The 20,909-nt window shown below is 52.3% G+C and overlaps 7 protein-coding genes across 7 annotated transcripts; 2 read left to right on the forward strand and 5 right to left on the reverse strand.

The window, feature by feature from the left end:
• Positions 1-419: 419 nt before the first annotated feature.
• Positions 420-5,912, forward strand: DSM5745_03748 (Fatty acid synthase subunit alpha; the record flags this gene model as incomplete). The annotated part of the gene is made up of 5 exons (XM_026745764.1): positions 420-514; positions 563-589; positions 634-1,070; positions 1,117-5,747; positions 5,793-5,912. 5 exons carry the CDS (start codon positions 420-422, stop codon positions 5,910-5,912), a joined length of 5,310 nt encoding a protein of 1,769 aa, XP_026606630.1.
• A 201-nt stretch (positions 5,913-6,113) lies between these two features.
• Positions 6,114-7,558, reverse strand: DSM5745_03749 (uncharacterized protein; the record flags this gene model as incomplete). Its single annotated transcript, XM_026745765.1, has 2 exons — positions 6,114-6,231; positions 6,321-7,558. The coding sequence occupies 2 exons, from the start codon at positions 7,556-7,558 to the stop codon at positions 6,114-6,116; spliced, it is 1,356 nt and encodes a 451-aa protein (XP_026606631.1).
• Positions 7,559-9,078: 1,520 nt separating this feature from the next.
• On the reverse strand, positions 9,079-10,143 carry DSM5745_03750 (homocysteine S-methyltransferase family protein; the record flags this gene model as incomplete). The annotated part of the gene is made up of 1 exon (XM_026745766.1): positions 9,079-10,143. One exon carries the CDS (start codon positions 10,141-10,143, stop codon positions 9,079-9,081), a length of 1,065 nt encoding a protein of 354 aa, XP_026606632.1.
• A 2,211-nt stretch (positions 10,144-12,354) lies between these two features.
• DSM5745_03751 (A4/G1 family peptidase) lies at positions 12,355-13,194 on the reverse strand (the record flags this gene model as incomplete). Its single annotated transcript, XM_026745767.1, has 1 exon — positions 12,355-13,194. One exon carries the CDS (start codon positions 13,192-13,194, stop codon positions 12,355-12,357), a length of 840 nt encoding a protein of 279 aa, XP_026606633.1.
• A 1,721-nt stretch (positions 13,195-14,915) lies between these two features.
• Positions 14,916-15,558, reverse strand: DSM5745_03752 (hemerythrin domain-containing protein; the record flags this gene model as incomplete). The annotated part of the gene is made up of 2 exons (XM_026745768.1): positions 14,916-15,431; positions 15,493-15,558. The coding sequence occupies 2 exons, from the start codon at positions 15,556-15,558 to the stop codon at positions 14,916-14,918; spliced, it is 582 nt and encodes a 193-aa protein (XP_026606634.1).
• A 610-nt stretch (positions 15,559-16,168) lies between these two features.
• Positions 16,169-17,741, reverse strand: erg9 (bifunctional farnesyl-diphosphate farnesyltransferase/squalene synthase; the record flags this gene model as incomplete). Its single annotated transcript, XM_026745769.1, has 4 exons — positions 16,169-16,273; positions 16,322-16,504; positions 16,552-17,611; positions 17,677-17,741. The coding sequence occupies 4 exons, from the start codon at positions 17,739-17,741 to the stop codon at positions 16,169-16,171; spliced, it is 1,413 nt and encodes a 470-aa protein (XP_026606635.1).
• A 780-nt stretch (positions 17,742-18,521) lies between these two features.
• Positions 18,522-20,154, forward strand: DSM5745_03754 (DnaJ domain protein; the record flags this gene model as incomplete). Its single annotated transcript, XM_026745770.1, has 5 exons — positions 18,522-18,627; positions 18,681-18,724; positions 18,781-18,874; positions 18,928-19,943; positions 19,999-20,154. 5 exons carry the CDS (start codon positions 18,522-18,524, stop codon positions 20,152-20,154), a joined length of 1,416 nt encoding a protein of 471 aa, XP_026606636.1.
• Between the last annotated feature and the right edge of the window lie 755 nt (positions 20,155-20,909).

Raw genomic sequence — 20,909 nt, forward strand, 5'->3', positions numbered from 1 at the left:
CCCTAGCCTCGTACGACAAGCTCATGATCACCGTCGCTATGAGAAGCCGCACTGACTACATGTTCCGGGGCCCCCGACCTCTGCCTAGACTTCCATCTACCCACTGTCATACCCCATCTGAAAAAAAGGTTTGGAGCCTTCGGAGATCTTTGGGGCTGTCCTACCCTGCACGACTTATATACTGCCGGGAAATACACCGGGAATCAGTTCATGGCGGAACTGACGCGTTATGAACGATGGGTGACGGCCATGCAGAAATGTCAGCCCGCTTGTCTAGAGTCCGCTTAGGTATTTATACGAAGGCATACTATGTGGGGCAGTTACTATCGCAATGGGAAAGCCTGCATATTGCACTTCCGAGTTCCTACCTGGCTTCCGCATGACGACCGGAATTCTGGGCAGCCCTGAGCGAGCGCAAAATGGCTATTCCCACGATCGTGGACATCGCCCCCACGATAGAACGAAGACCGGGGGAGAAAGAGCTAGGCTTGAAACTATTCATCGAACTGCTGTCGTGAGTTTTCCATTCCCTCGCACTCAGTACCGGGGTTTGATTCTCTAGGTATCAATTGGCGTCTCCAGTGCGATGGTGAGTATATTTTGCCCGCCTTCTGTTTCCTACTGATCCAGCAGGGTCGAAACCCAGCAACAGCTCTCTAGGGGCGAGTCAAGCATCCAAAGATTCGTAGAGATTGGACCTCGGACTATCCTTTCGACCATGGCAAAAAAGTCTGCTAATATCGAATCGAACTGTCATCCATCGATAAACTCGTCCAACCCCGAGTTTCTTTCCTACCATGACAATCGACCGGAAATCATGTACTATTACGAGCAGAACACAGGCGTTGATCCGGTTTCTCGGCCCATAGACACTTTGGTCAAGAATACTAGCTCTCCGAGTCTACCGAAGCGTCACCTCTCCCCACCAAAAGCCTTTCCCACGAGCGCCATTCCCAGTGCGGATCTCAGCCTACAGACTGGTCATGTCCTTCTCGCCATGACGGCGCAGAAGCTTGGTCGCCGATTTGATCAAGTCTCGCTTGAAAAAAGTATTCGCGATCTATCTGGTGGTATGCCACTACTTCCAATCGAGTCAACGCAAGGCTGATTGGACAGGGAAATCCACACTGCAGAACGAGTTGACCGGTGACCTAGTTGCGGAGTTTGGTCGAGTTCCAGAAGGCGTTGAAGACAAATCTCTGTCATCTCTAGCAGAAACATTCAACCCAGAGTTTAGTGGCGCGCCCGGAAAGGCGATGTCTGTTCTCATCTCGAGGCTTTTATCCAGCAAGATGCCAGCAGGATTCCATCAAAGTGATGTCCAAGATTACTTAAACAACCGCTGGGGGCTTACAAGATCCCACGCATACATACCACTATGCTTTGCAACCACGATGGAGCCTGCGGTGCGCCTCTCAAGTGCCGACGAAGCACGAGCTTACCTTGATAATCTGGTGCAGAAGTATGCCTCGTTTCAAGGCATATCTTTGTTACCGACAAGTCCAGCCTTCGAGACTCATGAATCTCCTGCTCGAGCCGTCTTGGATGTAGCTGAACTGAACGAATTCAAAAAGCGGAACTCTGAACTACACAGGTCATACTTTAACTCATTAGCGAAATATCTCGATATTGATTATCGTGATTCAGAAAGAACATTTGCAGGGTCAGAAGCCCGCATATCCGATCTAGAAAGTATAATTAATCTGTTGAACGCCGAACTAGATGAACAGTTCATCGAAGGCATTAAACCGATGTTCAGTCTCAAACAAGCTCGCGAGTATGACTCTTGGTGGAACTGGTCCCGCGAGGGACTAATCCGCCTTTTGCACGAGATTTGCAAAGGCCCTTCGAGTACCTGTCCTCCAAACATGGAAAGTCGCCTGCAGAGTCTCTTGAATAGATGGGACACTAGCTGTTCGGATATTGCATTCGCTCAACTAGCTGAACTACGTCTTTCTTTTGATGCCCATTCAAACGAACTTCAACCAATCCTCGAAGAGATTATTTCCTTGGGCACAGAGGCACTTTCAATTGACCCCATTTTCGTCCACAACCTTCCTCCGATGAGGCCTCAAACAGCCATAGCAGATACAGGCCACCTCGAATACCGGGAAATTCCACGGCATATTGAGCATTATTCTGAAATCATTGCGGGCGTCTCGCCATGCGCCAGCGATGCTACCGCATCCCCATTCATCCATATCAAGACTCGAAGCAACGGGGAAGATTGGAGGTTCGACCCGAAGGCTACTAGTCTGTATCACGCCATGCTCGATGTTGGTGTTACGACAGGCTTTACCTTTGCCAATAAAGCAGTCTTGGTTACGGGCGCCGGTCCCAGCTCCATTGCGGCGAGTGCGGTTCAAGGGCTCTTGAGCGGCGGTGCTCGTATTATTGTCACAACGAGCAGATCAATATCACAAAGCTCAGGGTTCTATCAAAATATGTATCGCCGATACGGTGCCAAGGGCTCATCTCTGACTGTTTTACCCTTCAACCAAGCTAGCAAGCAAGACTGCGAAAAACTTGTACAGCATATCTATGGTCCTAATTCCCCTACAATGGGTGACTTAGACTACGTCCTTCCATTCGCCGCCATTCCGCAAGCTGGGGAGCCGGACGCTCTGGGAGGTCGGCAAGAGCTTTCACTAAGAGCCATGCTCGTGAATATCCTGCGCCTTCTTGGCTTTATACGTCGAGAGAAAGAGCGTCTGCGCATTGAAACCAGGCCAACCATGGTCATTCTGCCAATGTCCTGCAACGAGGGGACGTTTGGTGGTGACGGGCTATACTCTGAATCCAAGATCGGGTTAAAGGGTCTCTTTAATCGGTTTTTCTCGGAGAGCTGGTCAAACTTCTTGACGGTATGCGGGGCAGTCATCGGGTGGACAAGAGGCACAGCGCTTATGCAGTCGTCAAACATTGTGGCGGAAGAGGTGGAAAAGCTGGGTGTCCTTACTTTTACCCAGCAAGAAATGGCTTTCAATATCCTCTCGTTGATGACGCCTGCGCTGACTGCTCTGGCCGAGGATGCACCGATATACGCCGATTTGACCGGTGGCCTTGGCTCGATGTGGAATGTCAAGAAGGACATAGCCGACGCTCGGAAACGGTTATCCCAGCAACAAGCTCTACAGACTGCCATAGCCGAGGACGATGCTCGTGAGCGAGCCTTGGGGTGCGCGACGAACGCAAAGGCCGAAGCAGTCGTCCGGAGTATCAGACGAGCCCGGCTGGGTCTTCCATTCCCGCCGCTTTCAGACATAGACGAAAGCTATCCCAACCTCAAGGGGATGGTCGATCTTACTCGCGTCCCAGTAATCGTAGGGTACTCGGAATTAGGCCCGTGGGGTAACGCTCGGACGCGGTGGGATATTGAGCACCAAGGGGAGTTCAGTCTAGAAGGCTATATCGAGATGGCCTGGATCATGGGTCTCATCAAGCACGTTGACGGCCAGGTAAAAGGTGAGCCTTATGTAGGCTGGGTGGACGCAGGCACCCAGACTCCGATTCAAGATGACCAAGTGCCGGAAAAGTACCATAAACACATTATGGCACATGCAGGACTGCGCCTAATCAAGCCCACCAAACTTGACAACTACGATCCATCTCGCAAAGAGCTTCTTCACGAGGTGGCGGTAGAAGAGGATCTGGCTCCTTTTGAGACTTCGAGGTTGACTGCTGAGGCTTTCAAGCTGCGCCACGGCGACTGCGTCACTCTACAGCTCATTCCAGACACGGATAACTGCCGGGTACATATTAGGAAAGGTGCAGTTTTGATGATCCCCAAGGCGGTTCCTTTCGATCAGGTCGTTGCAGGAAGGATACCCGAAGGCTGGGATCCTGCCCGGTACGGGATCCCTGAAGACATCATACAACAAGTGGACGTAACTACGCTATACGCGCTTTGCTGTGTCTCAGAAGCATTCCTGTCCGCAGGGATTAAGGATCCGTATGAGATGTACCAACACATCCACGTTTCCGAACTGGCGAATTGCCTAGGTTCTGGCGGCGGTCCAATGAAAGTCATTCAGAGCATGTACCGCGACCGCTTCCTGGACCGTCAGATGAGAGGAGATATCATCCTGGAACATTTCGTCAATACGATGGGTGCCTGGGTGAATATGCTTCTTCTGTCGGCTACCGGCCCTCTGAAGACACCCGTAGGCGCATGCGCTACAGCCATCGAGTCTCTAGACATTGGCTGCGAGGCCATACAAACAGGGAAATGCAAAGTCGCAGTCGTTGGAGGCTGCGATGACTACGGCGAGGAGCTGGCATTCGAGTTCGCTAATATCAAAGCCACAGCCAACAGCACTGAAGAACTATCGAAGGGCCGGACGCCGTCTGATATCTCTCGCCCAACGGCTAGCTCCCGTAGCGGATTCGCTGAATCGGCAGGATGTGGTGTACAAGTCTTGATGAGCGCGGCACTCGCGATAGAAATGGGCTTGCCTATCTATGGAGTTGTTGCCTACACTCATATGGCCAGCGATCAAATCGGCCGCTCTATTCCGGCACCGGGAAAGGGTATTCTGACAGCGGCTAGGGAGACCAGCCAGGCTCAACAGTCTCCTCTACTGGACCTGAGTTTCAGAAGAGCGGCTTTTGACGCAGAGGTTACGGAGATCCACAACCTCACCCACAAATCGGTCACAACCCCAGGGCAGGACCGATCAGGGATATGCAACACCGCGAGCCTCCGAATCAGTGACGCCAAAAACCGGTGGTCAAACAACATCCGCCTCTCAGACCCATCGATTTCTCCCATCAGAGCCAGTTTGGCAACGTGGGGGCTGACAATCGACGATATCAAAGTCGTCTCGATGCACGGGACATCAACCAAAGCCAACGAGGTCAACGAAGGAGACGTCATAAACACGCAAATGAGGCATCTCGGTCGTCGAAAAGGCAACCCACTACTCGCAGTCTGCCAGAAGTCGCTGACCGGGCATCCAAAAGCCGGCGCTGGTGCCTGGCAACTCAACGGCTGTCTGCAAATGATGCAGGAAAGGATTGTCCCTGGCAACCGCAACGCAGATAACATCGACAGCCAATTACGGCAGTTCGAGCACCTCGTTTACCCCATGGAATCTATGAGGGTGCCAGAGGTCAAAGCTACCCTGCTGACGTCGTTCGGCTTCGGGCAGAAAGGCGCTATTAATATCATGGTCTCGCCACGGTATCTCTTCGCTTCGCTCTCCAAGACGCAGTATGAAGATTACCGAACACGGACGACGACACGGCAGCGCTCAGCAACCCCCACGTTTGTCTCCCGGATGCTCAAGAATAATCTCGTGCAGGTCAAGACTCGCCCGCCGTGGAATGACCCCGACGCGATGCGGGATTTCTTCCTAGATCCCACCAGCCGCGTTGTTGATGGCCAGATATCGCATGCCTGTGAAAAATCCGATATACCGGAAGCTGGTTCCCCTTCCGCGTCGGTTGAAGGAACGTTGCACGCCATGATAGGGACGCTCAATCGCTCATCCCCAGCTTCCTCGGTTGGAGTCGACGTCGAAGAAATCGCCAATATCAACATCGATAACCCGGTCTTCATCAGTCGGAACTTCACACCCGCAGAGCGCGAGTACTGTCAAAATGCACCGGATCCCCGCGCCTCATTTACTGGCCGCTGGGCCGCCAAAGAGGCTGTCTTCAAGAGTATGCAGACCACATCTGCCGGTGCTGGGGCTGCGATGAATCAGATTGAGATTCTCAATGTGGAAGGCATTCCTAGCGTTGCTGTACGTACCCTCTTTCTCCCGGTTCACATTGCGCTGACGAGTTAGTTTCATGGACAAGCCCAAGTAGTGGCGATGGCGAAGGGAATCACTAACGTCGAAATTACGATCAGCCACTGTAACGACACGGCGATTGCGGTGGCACTAGCAGTTAGGAAAAGCGAATGATAGATTCTGGGTGCTCTGACTGTTAAGTAAATTATTAATGCATTGCATTTTGTGTTCTTGAATACAAATATCCAGCGCTCATTCCTCTAGCACCCTGGTAGCATAACAAGTAAAATCAATCAAACACCCACCCGGACAAGCACAAAACATGAGGCATACCATACAGAATCTTTACCCTTCCTTCCTCTGAGGCAGCGCCTATCATCGAGCATAGATGGTCAAATCGCCGAACCACTCATTCGAGTCACGCAGCGGCACACTCGTATAATGCTTTACCATATCCCTCACCCGCTGCGAATCCGGATCGGTCGTAAACGGCCTAGCATACTCATTCATTAGCCCAATGCACTCCAAGCACAAATGCATCATTCCAAAGGAAGAAAAAGAGATGGGGACAGGTGAACATACGTAATCCAAACCTCCTCTCCATCGCGCACCTTCTTCTCCCACTTGCTATCCCTCTCCTCCGCGCAAACCGTATTCCAAAGCATGGCCCCGGGCCACTGCACATCGGCGACGATCTGTTTAACGGGGACATTCGGGCTGACGCTGAACACGAGCGTTTCTTCGTCGATCGCAAGAAACCCCTTTGGATCGTCAAGGGGCTGGATCCCGATGCTCCGGAGCAGGGCCTGGTCGGTGTCGTTGTAGGCCGGGTCTTGCGCGTAGCATTTTATCTCCGTCTGCGTCCCCGTCTCCTCTCCGTCTCTCATAGCCGCAGCCATGGGATCCCTGTCCTGTCCCTGTCCGTTCCCATCCGCGCCGCCTTCCTCACCATTCGCCTCCCCCGTCTCCCCCAAACACATACCCTGATCCGCTTGCCGGAGCACCCCCACCATCGTCCCAACAGCCGCATGCTGCGCATGCGCCCTCCCAACAGTAAACTCATACTCGTCCCCACTCAACCCCAGCCCCAAGTGCGCACTCAAGCTGCCCAACCCAAAGCACACGATCTTGCGCACCCTGCTCAACTTGCCGCGCCCCACCAACTCCCCCAGAGCCCTCTTCAGATCCCCGCACGTCGAACTACACTCCCACTTCCTCACGCTCTCCGCGAACCTCTCGGCAACCTCCGCCCCGCTGAACCCATGCCCGGCCTCCGGGCTCGATGTGTAGCATATACTGACGGGCGAGGAGTCGCGCAGAAGCACCTCCGGAAAACTCGGGTGGATGCAGGTGAGGTTCTGAATGCTGCTGTAGCTGATGCGATAGGTTGACGCGAAGTCCGCGCACCAGGAGGGCACGCGGAGGCTGTAGGTGTGTGGGGAGCTGTCGAGGTCTGGGATTGTGACTTGTTTGGCGCTGTTTCCGGTCTCTTCGGTCTCGGTATCGGTGTTTGCTTCGCTGGCCTTCGTGGTGGCGTTGGCGTTCTCGATTTGCGCGTCTAGAGAGGCGAGGAGCGAGCGCGGGAAGAGCGGCTGTCCGGAGGCGTAGAGGTCGTTGATGTGTGCTAGTTTCTCGTGGATTTTGGCGAGGGTTTCTTTGTCTGTGTCCATGTCGACATCGACGTCGACGTCGGTTTCGGAGAGGTCGTGGTCGTCATGGTCGAGTGAGGAGGTGGAGAGGGAGAGGTCTGACGAGGGGGCCAGAGATGGATTGGGGGAAGGAAGGTCGTCGTGCATTGGTACAGTTGCTGTCAGGCTCATGGTGTGGTTGTGTTTGCGTGGTGGGGGGGGGTCTGAGTCGGGGTCCGCTGGGGGTGAGGGGGGTACTCTTTGACAGGCGAGAGAATCCATTTGACTTGACTGAGTGTCTATTTCTCTGGGAATGAACCAGGTTTATAAATAAAATCAGTCTGACCGTTGAGTCAATGTGATCTGTCTGCAGGTATATAAATCCCACGGACGTCCTCCCGCGTGGACAAATAAATACAATGGCCAAACTACCTAGTCTAGTCCTCAGGATCAAGCAAACGATCGAGCTTCGCTGGCCTGTTTCCCTGCAATAGCTTTTGCTTTTTATTTTAAATCCCTCTTGTTTGTCTTTTGATCCAGGCAGGGCTGGCAGTGCTTGTCCTGTCTGGCCTCACCGCTTGACGCAGACAGAGTCAGCAAGACGCAGCTCACAGCTCAGCATCTCCAATTCCAAGGCGAGAGGAGCGCTATAAGATACGATCCAACCTACTGGGATTGCACCGACAGATGATTGGCCCCCAAGAAATAATCGCCTGTCTTAAAAGGATGGAAAAGGAAATCGGCCGTGCGCTCAGCCCGCCCTGTCCCGCCCTGGCAGTTGGGTTCTCACACGTACATGAAGACAGGGGTGGTCTGGAACCAGCGCAGGAGCCTCGGCTGGCTGATTTGGGTTTAATTCCATGTAGGCAATTTGACTCGCATGTCGCGGAGATGGAATTCGATCCATAATCCCATTGTGCATGTCCCATCCATCGCCTTGTTCTGTTGGGCCGGAATACGCTCTCTAGTTCGTTTAGTCGCTTTAGTGCCAGACTAACGCACGGGCAAGCTCATGGGCATTGGAGGGTTTGGGGTTGTCTTTGCTGAATTGAACTCTATGCTCAGTCCCTGTCGGGGCTCTCCGATCTTTCCTTTTGGGGTATTGAGATCGTGGATGGTTCATATGACCCCGGCACTATAGAGCGTAGATCACCGGGCATGAACAGGAATGACCTCGATCGTCAGCGCGAGGAGCGCAAGTTTCAATCCTGCGGCTGACTCGTAGGGACGGCTCGCCTTATGGTGGATATCGTGGATATCATACCTCTTGCCGTAACGAGAATAGCTGCCTGCGCCGCATGCGAGAGGTTGAGAATCGCTGCTGCTGATCATCCAGTCACCGCTACGACGGGTCACCATAAGTTCGCATGGCAACTTAATAGTGGGGATTTCATCTCTAGCTCTTCAATCGAGACGGCGAAGATTCATTTTCAAGAGGAGCGTGACCTCGGGTCGCTGCTCGGATCAATCGTTTGACCATGCATTGGCATTGCCAAGCATCACTGCCAAAGCTGATGGGATGGCTAAGAATTGACGAGCTACAATGGTCCGTCCCGGCTGCCCATATCCGTGCCTTCGGACAATTGATGGGTTGGACCTCGGTCGGTAATATCATCAGACGACGTGAGTCGGCACGTACCGAGTGGACCGTGCTGTGAAAGAATGGATAGCAAATGCAGAGATCATGCTCATCGACGTCATCTGATGGAAGCTCAATTACCATCAATTCTCCGGCGCAATGCTGCGATATCAGCCGGTCCGGCGCGACAGCACCCTCCGACAATGATTCCCTCCCAGTCCCCTTCTGACTGCTTCTGTACCACGTCCCAGAAGCTCTCATCCCACGAGCATTGCACAACCGATTCGCCCGCGACCCATGTCTTGGTGACAGGGTCGTACTTTTCGCCCTTCGTGCCATCCGGATACAAGACTAGCCATGGTTTACCCGAAGGAGCGTCCCACTCATCCGCGAAGCCATCTTCCTTGCCCAGCAAGCGATGCAACTCATCCCGCATGATCGAAACAATCCTTGCGACGTTCTCGATCCGCGTACAGTTCAAGCCAATACCCCATGGTCGTGGCAGCGGCAGCCCGTCAGGGCGCTGTCCAACCGCCGCATTAACCCATTGTCTGACCTCTGTTTCATTCACTTCCTCGGCAGGAAAGACACCGCATATCCACCAAGGCTTTCGCTTGCTTTGCAGATCACGTCCCACACAAACCTCCGCCATTGCTCCACGCACGGCGCAAACTTCGTCTGTCCTCACGAGTGTCTCAAAAGCAACATAGTCCAGCTGGTCCCACGATTCACGATCGTCAGCAAACACACCCAGCCGTCGCGTATGCCATTGTCTCAATGCTTCCTCCCGGTCCATATCGGCTGGGTATACCCCCGTGTATTCTGCCGCAACAGGGGTCATGGTCGCACCATAGGGGCCAAGTGACAGCGCAACACGGCACGGCTGTGGACGTTGCCCCGCAGATTCAGCAATCACGCCTCGGACGAGCGGAATAGAAGACCGCAGGTACTGTTCCGCATCGCTGATCGTGTGACTCGCGTTTGTCTTTGCGAAACCTTCGATGCTGGATTGGTAGGTCGCTGTGAGCAGAATGTCTGCTCCGGCATTGAGGAAGGCGCGGTGAGCGGATTGGAGGGTGGAGGGCGAAGAGATCAGGAGGTGCGAGGACCAGAGAGGGGTTTCGGACGTGAAAGTGATGTTGAAAGGGGGAGACTCGAGTGTTGTTCCGAGGCCGCCGTCAAGGAGGAGGACCTTCATCCTGAGGAGAGGGTTTGTTGATGTTTTGTTCTGGAGGAAGCCTGGGAGCCTTGGGAGGGGAACGTGGTCCTGAGCTTATCGATAAGCCTGCTGGCCCACCCACAGCCTGAGGTAGCCTGAGTCATTGTCTTTGCGGTGGATTTTCTCCTAGTCAAGATGTAATTGTATCAAGCCTCTTTTACAGGGAATTCAGTTGTTTGAAAGGGTTCAAGGACGAACTCAAGTGGTTGGCAGAAAAGCGGATTGTATACAGTGATGGAACCGAAGCGTTGCCTTCTTCCTCTACAGCGCACCTTGACTATCCTGCTGTACAGTGCCTGAAACATTGGAATCTTTCGACATATTTCACATCCACTGTTCACTGCGGACTATGCAGATATGACTGAGCCGACTGCCTGATATTGAAGCTCCGGAAGCTGACTTGTGAGTTTCCCAGATCCATCTCCCTGTTCAGATTTCGAGCGGACGGTCTTGGGACAAACCCGACTGGATCAGGGGCCATAGCAAACTAGATTGGCCAGCAAACTGAGTATGGAGCCTCCAAGCTTCCCATCAACCTTTTGCAGACTTGCCCGGATGGCCTGAATGGTTAGAGATGACGCACGACGCACCAGGCTCCTATCAAGAACTGTGAACACCCTTCCAGAAGACGCTAAGCCGGATCTGGCGAGCAGCTGGAAACACCTCCAGCTGCCTCAGCTTCATCCTCTGTTCTATCACTTGCATTGATCCTTCAACGCCCTCGCATCAAGGTCGCCATGATAGAAGCCGACAAGACCCCGGTCTTCTCATTGACATCAGTTTGGGCTCCTTCTGCCTTACGTTGTCTGCCACCCAAGCTGTCGATCTGACAGCCGCATCACAGCCCGCCACGTAGGCGCAAGTTTGCTTAAGCGTTATAATCGATCCCAACGGCCGTCAAATTCAAAACCGAGAGTCGACCTGCAAGGAGTCGTTGATTCTGCACTGCCATAATGTGTGTGATCATTGATGCAGCTCATCGACTTGGGCATGAAGACAGCTAGCATCCAGCTCCTAGTCTAGACCGATGTCGAATCTGAATCCCAAAAGTCCCTTGCGCGGCTCGTATCGAGGTGCAGCGGCATTACGTCCCCGTTGATATAGTCCCATGCACAACAGGGTCAGAATTTTAAAGAAACAGGAACGGATTTGTTTCCCGCAGCCGTTGATCGATCCTGATCCTGATCCTGATCCGAGTGGCTTCCCTCGGAAAGTGAACAGTCTGATTGACCAGCCGGGCCTGCTTTGTTTGATGACCTGTGTTGGCTGGGATATACCACGCATGGCTTGGCCTTGTTCACAAGGAATTGAGTTGCCTTGCTTGATATTTGTGCCTTAAGGCTGACCCTGGTGGGATTCCGGACAATAAAACACAGACGGTTGTCTTTATCCGGCCAGTACTTGGGAAACTCGAGATTCTGGAGCCATGAGCCATGAGTTGCTGATGGATTATTTTTGACTGTCCGTGCGACTAATTTGTTGTCTTCCAAGGATAAAGCAAACGGCTGCCCGATATGGCCACGCGCATCTACGGAGAATACGGCGACGCCGTTCTCGTTGATTCGAAATGATGCTAGCTTTTGACTCGGTAGCGGCCGTGTGAAGACGAGGCTCAGTAGACGCCCCAAAGCGTATGTTGGACGGTACAGCCATTGCGGTCTTTCAAAATGACTGACCAGCACGGCCAGGCTCTGAGATAGGCTGCTTGTCATCGAAGACAATGGTTGATCATGAACACCGAACTGTTTGCTCGGCATCGGCATTCTTCTCGAATTTCCCCAGGAGAACCCACAGACGCAACTGAAACGCCTAGACTACGACATATCCTTCTGAAATCTGAAAAAATCGTTGGAAAGGTCTTTGTACCTACGGAGTCATAGAATACAACTTCATATGTTAAAACGGTTTCGCGCAGCGAGCCCTAACTAACCACGGTTTACTCCACCGCAACCTTCTGGTTGATCAGTCGCCGGTCGCAAAAACAAAAAACATACAACAGCTGGGATTCGCATGTGGTCACCCACCATACTACTAACCAGCCGGCGTGTGGGTTAAGTACGGCTGAGCGGACGGGAAGCCCTGTTCTCCACACCCTATGGTCGTATGTACCAGGCTTTACAACATAAGAGTATATATCCGCCAAATCGAGTCGCAAATTATATGGCAACGCAATAGTATTATACAGCAACCTCACAGCTTACTCTCAACGGTCATCTCACTACTTCCCTTGACCGTCACCTGTGTGAGCACCTTGTTGTTCTGCTGGAGCTCAATAATCGTCGCCCCATCCAGCCCAAGCGAGTCTCCATTCTGCGCCTTCGCCTCACATCCCGTAAACGTGACCTGCTCAAAGTCTGCCAGGGCAACAATCGCATCACCGGACTGAAAGTCTTCGACAATCCAATCCGCATTCACCCCCTGCAGCGTCGCCTCGGCTTTAGGCGCACCAACCGTCTGCGTTGCAGTCTCTCCTGTGTTCTTGTTCTCAATGATAGCCACCCCCTCGCTCGGCGAGAGTGCCTCGACTTTGGCCACAATCACGTCTCCTGTGTTGACAGCTAGGTTGAAGTCGTACGCGTAGTCGGGGTACCACTCAAACCAAGCATCGTTGTGAACGAGTCCGTTCTCGATGTAAAAGTCCACACCCGTCTGCAGGATTGCACCGCTGTAGGTGTCGCCGTCGATCCCTACCCACGCGGAGCCGGCTTGTATTCCTGCTGTGTTGGGCGCTGCTGTGGGTTTTGGTACCGTGAATGTCGCGCTGACGGCTGTGTAGGGGCCTCCTGGAGGTGCGCTCTCGCGGACAACGCCGGCCCAGTTGTTGCTGTATGCTACAGCGGCTGTGTTGGCCATTCGGAAGCCTGTCTGATTTCCCGACTGCCGGCCATCTTCGCGGGTGAGAGGATGCGATTGTCGGTTTAGGGAGCGGGCTTCGATACGAGAGGCAAGCTTGGATGTTTGAGGGAGGGAGAGCGCGCCGCTTAAGAGCGTGGTTGTGGTTAGGAGGGTTGAGGTGAGGTCGAACTTCATTTTTGCGGAATGGCTTTGCTGAAGCTTGAATATAGGACGAGCAACGCCTAGGCGAGACGAGACAAAACGGCCCAAGAAGGAGTCGAGGGAAGAGGGAAGAGAGGAGAGGAGAGAGAACAAACTAACCTGTAGCATCGCAGCGCGTCCATGCTATCTTAAAGCCTTCTACCCGGCCATCCCCTCCCCTCCATACTCCATCGCAGATGACGATCGCATGCGGAAAATAATGCACTCCGCAAAGGGATACTACGCGTGGCCGGGATTTCCGCATCTCGTCAACCTACCCTGAAACACCTTAGCTACGGCTCTTCCATGGCCATAGCTTCTCAACCGGATCCCGTTTTTTCAATAGTTGCGTCAAAGCTTCTCATAGTTCGAAATTCGGCATTGTATACCCTTTACTCGTTCGGGTTAGCAGCGGCTCCCTTTGCTCCATACAAATTGCTAATTCTCTGGAACTCCCCACCCGCCAACCCCGATGGAGAAGGTAGCCAAGATTAAGCTCATGAACGTTAGGGGAACTGAAGTGCGAACGCCCCTGAGCCTGACAATCAATCGTCTGATCGTTCAACGTTGACAGAAATTCCCGAGAGTCAATAGTGTTGAAGCTTGAAGCTTGAAGTTTGAAGGCGGTTCGGCTTTTTTAACTCAACCACCTGATTGTTACTTGTTGGTCAACAGATCGATATCACTTTCACCTCAATCTACCCCTTACTCACTCTGGGCGCGGCGGGGACTTCTTTGATTTGATATGGTCATTTGGAACCGGTTTCAGCAGGCTAGACCGCTGGGCGCTGGCCAGTCACCCTGAGGAATGCTGCTCCCGAACCCTAACTGACCAGCCACCAACATCAGACTTAAAAGGAAAGCATTGCTATTGCGTCGTATCTACCCTGAACGATGACCATCGCACGAGGCCTACCGGCTGCTTGCTAACATCGAGGTCGTTCGGCGCCATTTACTAGAGAAAGTAGGTTCCAGAGTCAAAAACTCCAACCTTACATACTCTGGAGTAGATTTGGTGCCTTCTACTCTAGCGGTTGTCGCGCGAATACCAGGAGCCATAACGCATCAATTTCACAAATATCTAGTGTATACCGACCAAGCCAGCACGTTCACCAACCCTAGAATTGGGGGCAACAATGACCTGTATCACTCTCATCTCCCCTCGCTCTTACGCTTGGAAACGGTGGACAGGTTAACTGGAATGGAATGGGTATCCAGAGCACATTCCTGACTAGGGCTACCATTCCTCAAAGGCCGGAGCACCTTACCCACGCTCTGACTGACTTGATAACATCTATAATATCTAGGTAAATGGCTGAAACCAGAGACTTACTCCTGAGTCCTGTCTGACAAGTTGACGACTCTCATGATATCCTACAAATTCGCTTATGCCTCGTGTGCATTCTCATTTTGGCTGATGCACCTATCCAAGCGTCTAAGACACCCAGCCGGAGCATCGACAGGTTTGTCTGCCCTTATGGGTATTCCCTCAACATGAACTGAGAACAAAAACGCCCGTAATCAAAGCATAGAGGCACCAAGATATCGCATTTGGCTTGGAGCAGAGTGAGTACACTAGCTTGACTAAACCAACTATCCACAACCTGACTCGCTATTATATCCATCTCTCCCCTTCTCTTCCAAGTCTGCCCTCCGAGCCCAGGCCCCATTCATACCCCAAGCCTTCATCCAGATCCTAAAAAGATCCCTCCAACCTACAAAACAAACCTCCTAACCTCCTCAACCCCAAAACACCTCCTCAAACTCTCGGGCCTCAACAACTCCACCTCGCGATCCAAATGCCGCCAAAGCACCCTCTCAAACTCCCCCTCCTTCCCCTCCAAAAACCCCCTCAAAACTCCCCTATCAAGACCCCACCCATACCCCTGCCCCTCCCCCTCAAGCCAGCGCTCGCAACCCCGAAGATAAGAGCGCAGCCGCACAAGGCCGTCGTGGATAATCTCGTGCTGGGCCGTGAGTTCGCCGCCGGGCGCGAACTCGGGCATGCGGGTAGCGAGCTGCGGGAAGATGTGGCGCTCTTCGATGGCGTGGTGGTTTGAGAGGCCGGAGCAGAAGGAGAGGCCGGTGAGGATGAGGTCGTAGTCGGAGGTGTCGTCTTCTTCTACGTTGTTTTCTGCTGGTGTTGATGGTGGTGGAGGGGATGGGGATGGAGGGGGAGATGGGGCGCAAGCGGCTTTGAGGTCGTTCCAGGTTGTGCGGAAGTCGTTGTGCTGGGTTGTTTATTAGTATTGATTGGTAGTTCTGGTTTTGTGTTATAGGGAATGGGCGTACGGTATGCTCCATTTGCGAAGCGAGGCGATTGTAGATTTGATAGTCGGCTGGGGAGAGGGGTTCCATGTTTGGAGTGGATTTTGCTTGGGTATTTTGGTCTGTTGGTGTTTTATGAAGGCTATATAACCCTTAGGCAAATGGGTAAATAATAATTGTAGCTAGAGGGCTGTTGAGAGATACAAAGAGCAGAGCGGATGAAAATGAAAACCCGTAGCTGACGGGCCTGTGAGGACAAGGCGATTTATAATCCTTGGTAATCGGATGCGGGACGAGATATCATGCGTCAGGTCGCAGAACGTGGAGATAGAGTAAAAGTAGATTGAGAGAATTATATTCATACGAATGTGAAAAATGTATACAGTATGTTCCAGATCTTCAATGGACGTATGCCATCTCAGCCGTTGCCAGCTGCAGGACATAAATCTAGTACTCACTGGTCGGATAAATCCACTCCATATCAGCACTTCTTCGGCACAACCACAGTCATAGAAAGGCTGGATTGCAATTTGACATCCGTGCTAGTTCAACAGGTTGTTGGACGAAGGTTTGCGGCGGGTGGGCGGAAATGGTAGGTAGATGATATTAGTAGTAGTATATCTGCATACGTATCATAAGGCATGGTGTCGTGCCGCCTGGGAAGGGGTATATTAGAATTAGTATCGGTTCGTGATGTGTATTAGAGCTCGCCGTGCTGTATTGACTTCTTCGGACTAAAGTTGCCCGATTTGAGCTCCTGCCAAGCGAGGTCAAACCGAGCGCCGAGAGCCCATGCGGTAGCAATCTGGAAAAAGTTAGTGTTTTGGTGCAAAACAGTGGCGGGCAAACATACCATGATGGCGGTGACTAGTAGAGCAATGACACCCATAAGAGCCATCATGAACATAACATCCTTACGTGTCTCCGCGTCCTGCCGGGCCTTCTCAGCCTCAGCCTCCGACAAGGTGCCTGCCACGCGGCGCTTGGCCGCCTCAGCATCTTGCGATGGAAAGATGTTCTCGATAAATTTCTCAATCTTACACCAGTTAGCGATGTCTCGATAGCGAAGACGAAAGTACATACCTTGCCACAGACCATGCTAATCTTGAGGAAGTTGGGATCCTTGGGCGTGTTCTTCTTGTGAATCTTGCGCACGTAACGCCGGAAAACGTCGCAGAGAACCCGCAGATTTTGTGTTGACTCTGTCATGAGCTGACAGGCATCTCCCTTGGTAATTTTGATGTTTTTCTCAAACATGGTGTAGTTGCGGAAGCAAAGCTCCAATGTCGCAATGGCCATGGCCTGAGGGATAGCGCAGAAATTGAATACACTCTGCTCGCGGAGACCGGCAAGGTAAAAGAGGCAGTCCTCAACATGTTCCAGTGCGTTCAGGACCATCTCCGAGTTACAATTCAAGGCCGCGTCTCGATGTTCAGGCTTGAAAAGATCTTCGAAGTTGTCAACATGCTTGGACCAGATTGATTTGGGCCAGAATCGTCGACCGTCGTCCTCATCTTCGCGGATGTCACGGATAATGTTGGTCTTCTGGAGGAAAAGACCCATAGACTTGTGAAGGCGAGTACGCTTCAACAAGGCAGGGTTGCCGAACTCCGCCTCAACAAACAGGCGAGTCAATCCTTCACCGACCAAACCGGCGACGTAATAGCAATAAAGGTCGTATTCTTCGACGGTCTTTACGCTAGCATCGTCAAAAGCAGCCTTACGTGCGTAATCGGCCATACCGTTGCCCATCTTATCTGTAATATCCTTGATGATGACTTGGTAGGCGGGCTTCATGTTCTTGAATTCGGTGATGACATTGTGAAACTGAACCAGCAGCTCACGGTCTTTCTCCTCCGGGCGGTTTCCATTGAAGGTCCAACCATCTTGTTCTAGGAAGTCTTTGAAGTTGCGCAGCAGAGGTTCTTTGGTTTCGAGCGGAATCGACGTATCATCCTCAATCGTATCCAGCCCGCGAAGTGTCAGGTAGAACACACAGACTGGCAGCAGCAGCTCAGGATGTAACTCCTTGATCACAGCACTAAAACTCCGACTCGTCAGGTCCAGGAATTTGAAGCAAGCCTTCTGTGTCTCTGTCTCGTTCTTCTCATCGCGTTCATGGACGGGGTTGTGCCAGACTTTCCTAACCGTCCCCAAAAGCGTTTGTCAGCCATTGCGCCCTTACAGGTGGGAGGGAGCAGCACAAACCATTGCACAATAGATCTCAGCTCTGATGGGTGAAAAGCGAGATAAATGTAGTTGCCGAAGCCCATGGTGTTCAGCGGGGATAAATTACACGCGAATGGGAAGGTGAAGGAATATGAGCTGTACGGAAGGAGGATGGGAATAAGAGTGCGGCGCGGTTGGAAAAACGCCGGGAAGAAGGAATATTAGCAGCAAATTGGCGTATTAGTACACGATAGAAAAGTAATGTACATAAGCTCCTAAGCCAATTGGAAGGGAATAGAGGGAGGGCCTGCGACGAAGAGGGCCAGGGTGATGGGAGCGCAGGCGAAAAAGCAAGTAAGACGGAAAGGTAGGAATCTCCGGGAGAGGCTGAAGGGGAGGCAAAGGACAGGTAGATATATCAGGAGAAGAAGGAGTAAGAAGGGGGAAAGGAGAGGGTGCGGATTTGAGTGGTGGAAGACAACAGAAGAAATTTGATGGATGCACTAAGCCCCGTTTTTAGTCTGGTCTGGAGAGACGGGTCATCTCGGCGGCCGGAACGCTCCAATACCTCTGACACGGGCCCTTTGGCCATAGTAAAGGGGCACAGGCTGTAATCTATGACATATCGTAACGCCGCTTACCGCTCCTCTCCTCGTCTCCCCGCCATGACGAAAGTGCCTTCGGAAGCTCACCAGGCAGAAAAAAAATAATAAGACTCACGCATACAATAGTTCCGCTTCTCAAGCAGGATTTCCCTGGGGCAGCAGAAGACCTCGTCTCACTGTTCTAGTCTCTTTCTCTTGAACTTTGTCTTTTGACTGGATACCGCTAGCACTTCCAGGAATCAGCCGGAACTCAACTGGCGGTCTTGCCCGCATCCCAAAATGGTCGTTGATACCAGCTACTACGACGCCCTCGGCGTGCCGCCCACTGCTACAGAGCTCGAAATCAAGAAGGCATACCGAAAGCTTGCCGTCGTCACTCATCCTGGTGAGATTCATGGCTAATAAATGGCGTTATCTCCTGTCTAACTGGCTTGGCAGACAAGAACCCCGGCGATGAGACCGCGCACGAGCGATTCCAAGCGGTATGCTCTTGACGGCCCAACCCTCAAGATGATACTAAATATATGGTTATTGCCAGATCGGAGAAGCTTATCAAGTCCTCAGTGATGCCGAACTACGCAAGCGTTATGATACCCACGGCAAGGAAGGGGCTGTCCCGGACCAGGGCTTCGGTGCGTTCGGAGTCGGACTATTGCGCTCTACGAGCTTCGCTAACAATAAGCAGAGGACCCGAACGAGTTTTTCGGTATGATCTTTGGTGGAGACGCATTCTTCGACCTTATCGGCGAGATATCCCTGCTGCAGGACCTTACGACTCGGATGGAAATCACAACGGAGGAGGCTGAAGAAGACCTAGCTGCACAGACAGAAGAGAAGCTGAATATTAATGAACAAGAGGGCAAGCCTGCCGGCGAAGGTGCCGCCGCAGGTACCGCTGCGGGTGCGGGCTCAAGCGCCGGCGCTGCCTCGCCGTCTCCCGCCCCGTCCGGCACAAGCACTCCTCGCCCTCGTCTGGGCCAGCACGCTATCACGGATAAGTCAGATGAAGATATCCGCATGCAGGCAGCCGGTGTATCAGAGGAGGAGCGCGAACTACGGAAGAAGGAAAAGAAGAAGGGCGGTCTTACCCGCGAGCAGGCTGAGAAGCTTCAAGCTTTCGAGCTTGAGCGACAGAAGGCGCGCGAGGAGCGAGTGGAAATGTTGGCGACTAAACTCATCGATAAGATTAGCGTATGGACAGAGACCGACAAGGGAACCGACGTGACACGTGCTTTTGAGGAGAAGATCAAACTTGAGGTGGAGAACCTGAAGATCCAGTCCTTCGGTATTGAGATCCTCCACGCCATTGGCGCTACATATGTTTCAAAAGCCACCTCCTTCCTGAAGTCGCAAAAGTTCCTCGGTATTTCCGGATTCTTCTCCCGGCTCAAGGACAAGGGTACTCTCGCAAAGGAAGCCTGGACCACCATTTCGACTGTTATTGACGCGCAGTTGACAATGGAGGAAATGGCTAAACTCGAGGAGAAGGGCGGCGAGAACTGGACCGATGAGATGCGAGCAGAGTACTCCGTAAAGGTAACTGGAAAGCTTCTCGCGGCCGCCTGGCGTGGCAGCAAGCTTGAGATCCAGAGCGTCCTCCGCGACGTTTGCGATAAGGTGTTGGGCGACAAGAAGATCAAGTTGGAGAAGCGCATCGAGCGGGCTCATGCCATGATCATTGCCGGCAACATCTACTCAAAGGTACGTCGGTTCCACACTTTCATATGTAGCCATACAGCATACTGATTCTTCCTAGGCCGAGCGTGACCCAGACGACGAAGGTGATTACATGGCATTCGAGCAGCTTATGACGGATGCCACCGCAAAGAAGGCCAAGGACGAGAAAAAGAAGAAGAAGAAGCACGGTCACTCAGACCCGGAACCAGCCTCCAGCCCCAAGGTTGAGGCGTAATTGCTTGCCGCTCCTAATTCGCTCCACCCGCTTTTATATACTTCTTCCGCTCGATTATTCCCCATGTGCTTTGGATAAATATGCCAGATGTATCTTCCGTCGTAGCGAATTGTTATTCCCTCCTAGAGCGTGCTGTTCTTCGGTACATTCAATCAACCTCCATGATGCTGGCACGTTTTCTGTATCTATAAAATGATATATATCGATACCGCAGTGCATTCCCACTCTGCTATGACAACATACATTATCGACCGTTGGTTTGTGGTGACGTGCGTCCTGAATCATATCTTAAGTTTTTAATCATTAAAATCTTCAAGCAAAGTTCTTATACCTACAGGCCGATAGAACTTCCCCTCCATAGCTCTCACGCAACGTTCACGACTATGAAGAGTTTGCCCATGGTAGACCAAGATAAACTAAGTCCGTAAGCCATGAATGGTGGACCTCCTGACGCCTCTTACAGATCTATGTAGAGTCCAGATCTATGTAGAGTCATAGTGGTGGCCGGAACACAGCTCCAGCCACGGGCAGCCATACCTTCCCTACCAAGAGCTTCATAGCAGGAAACCTCGGCCACTCCGTCCGATCCTGTCAACAGCTTGATTGAGAACAGAAACTTCACTACCATGCAGATATCAAAACTTAATGTTGAGTCAGTACAGCAGTGGACTAGTAGAAAACTAGTCTTGATTCCTCAATCTCTTCCTCTCAGACTCATCTATCCCCGTCCCTATCTACCTTCAACAGTGAGCGAG

The sequence above is a fragment of the Aspergillus mulundensis genome, assembly GCF_003369625.1.
Source record: "Aspergillus mulundensis strain DSM 5745 chromosome Unknown scaffold_2, whole genome shotgun sequence".
NCBI lineage: Eukaryota > Fungi > Ascomycota > Eurotiomycetes > Eurotiales > Aspergillaceae > Aspergillus > Aspergillus mulundensis.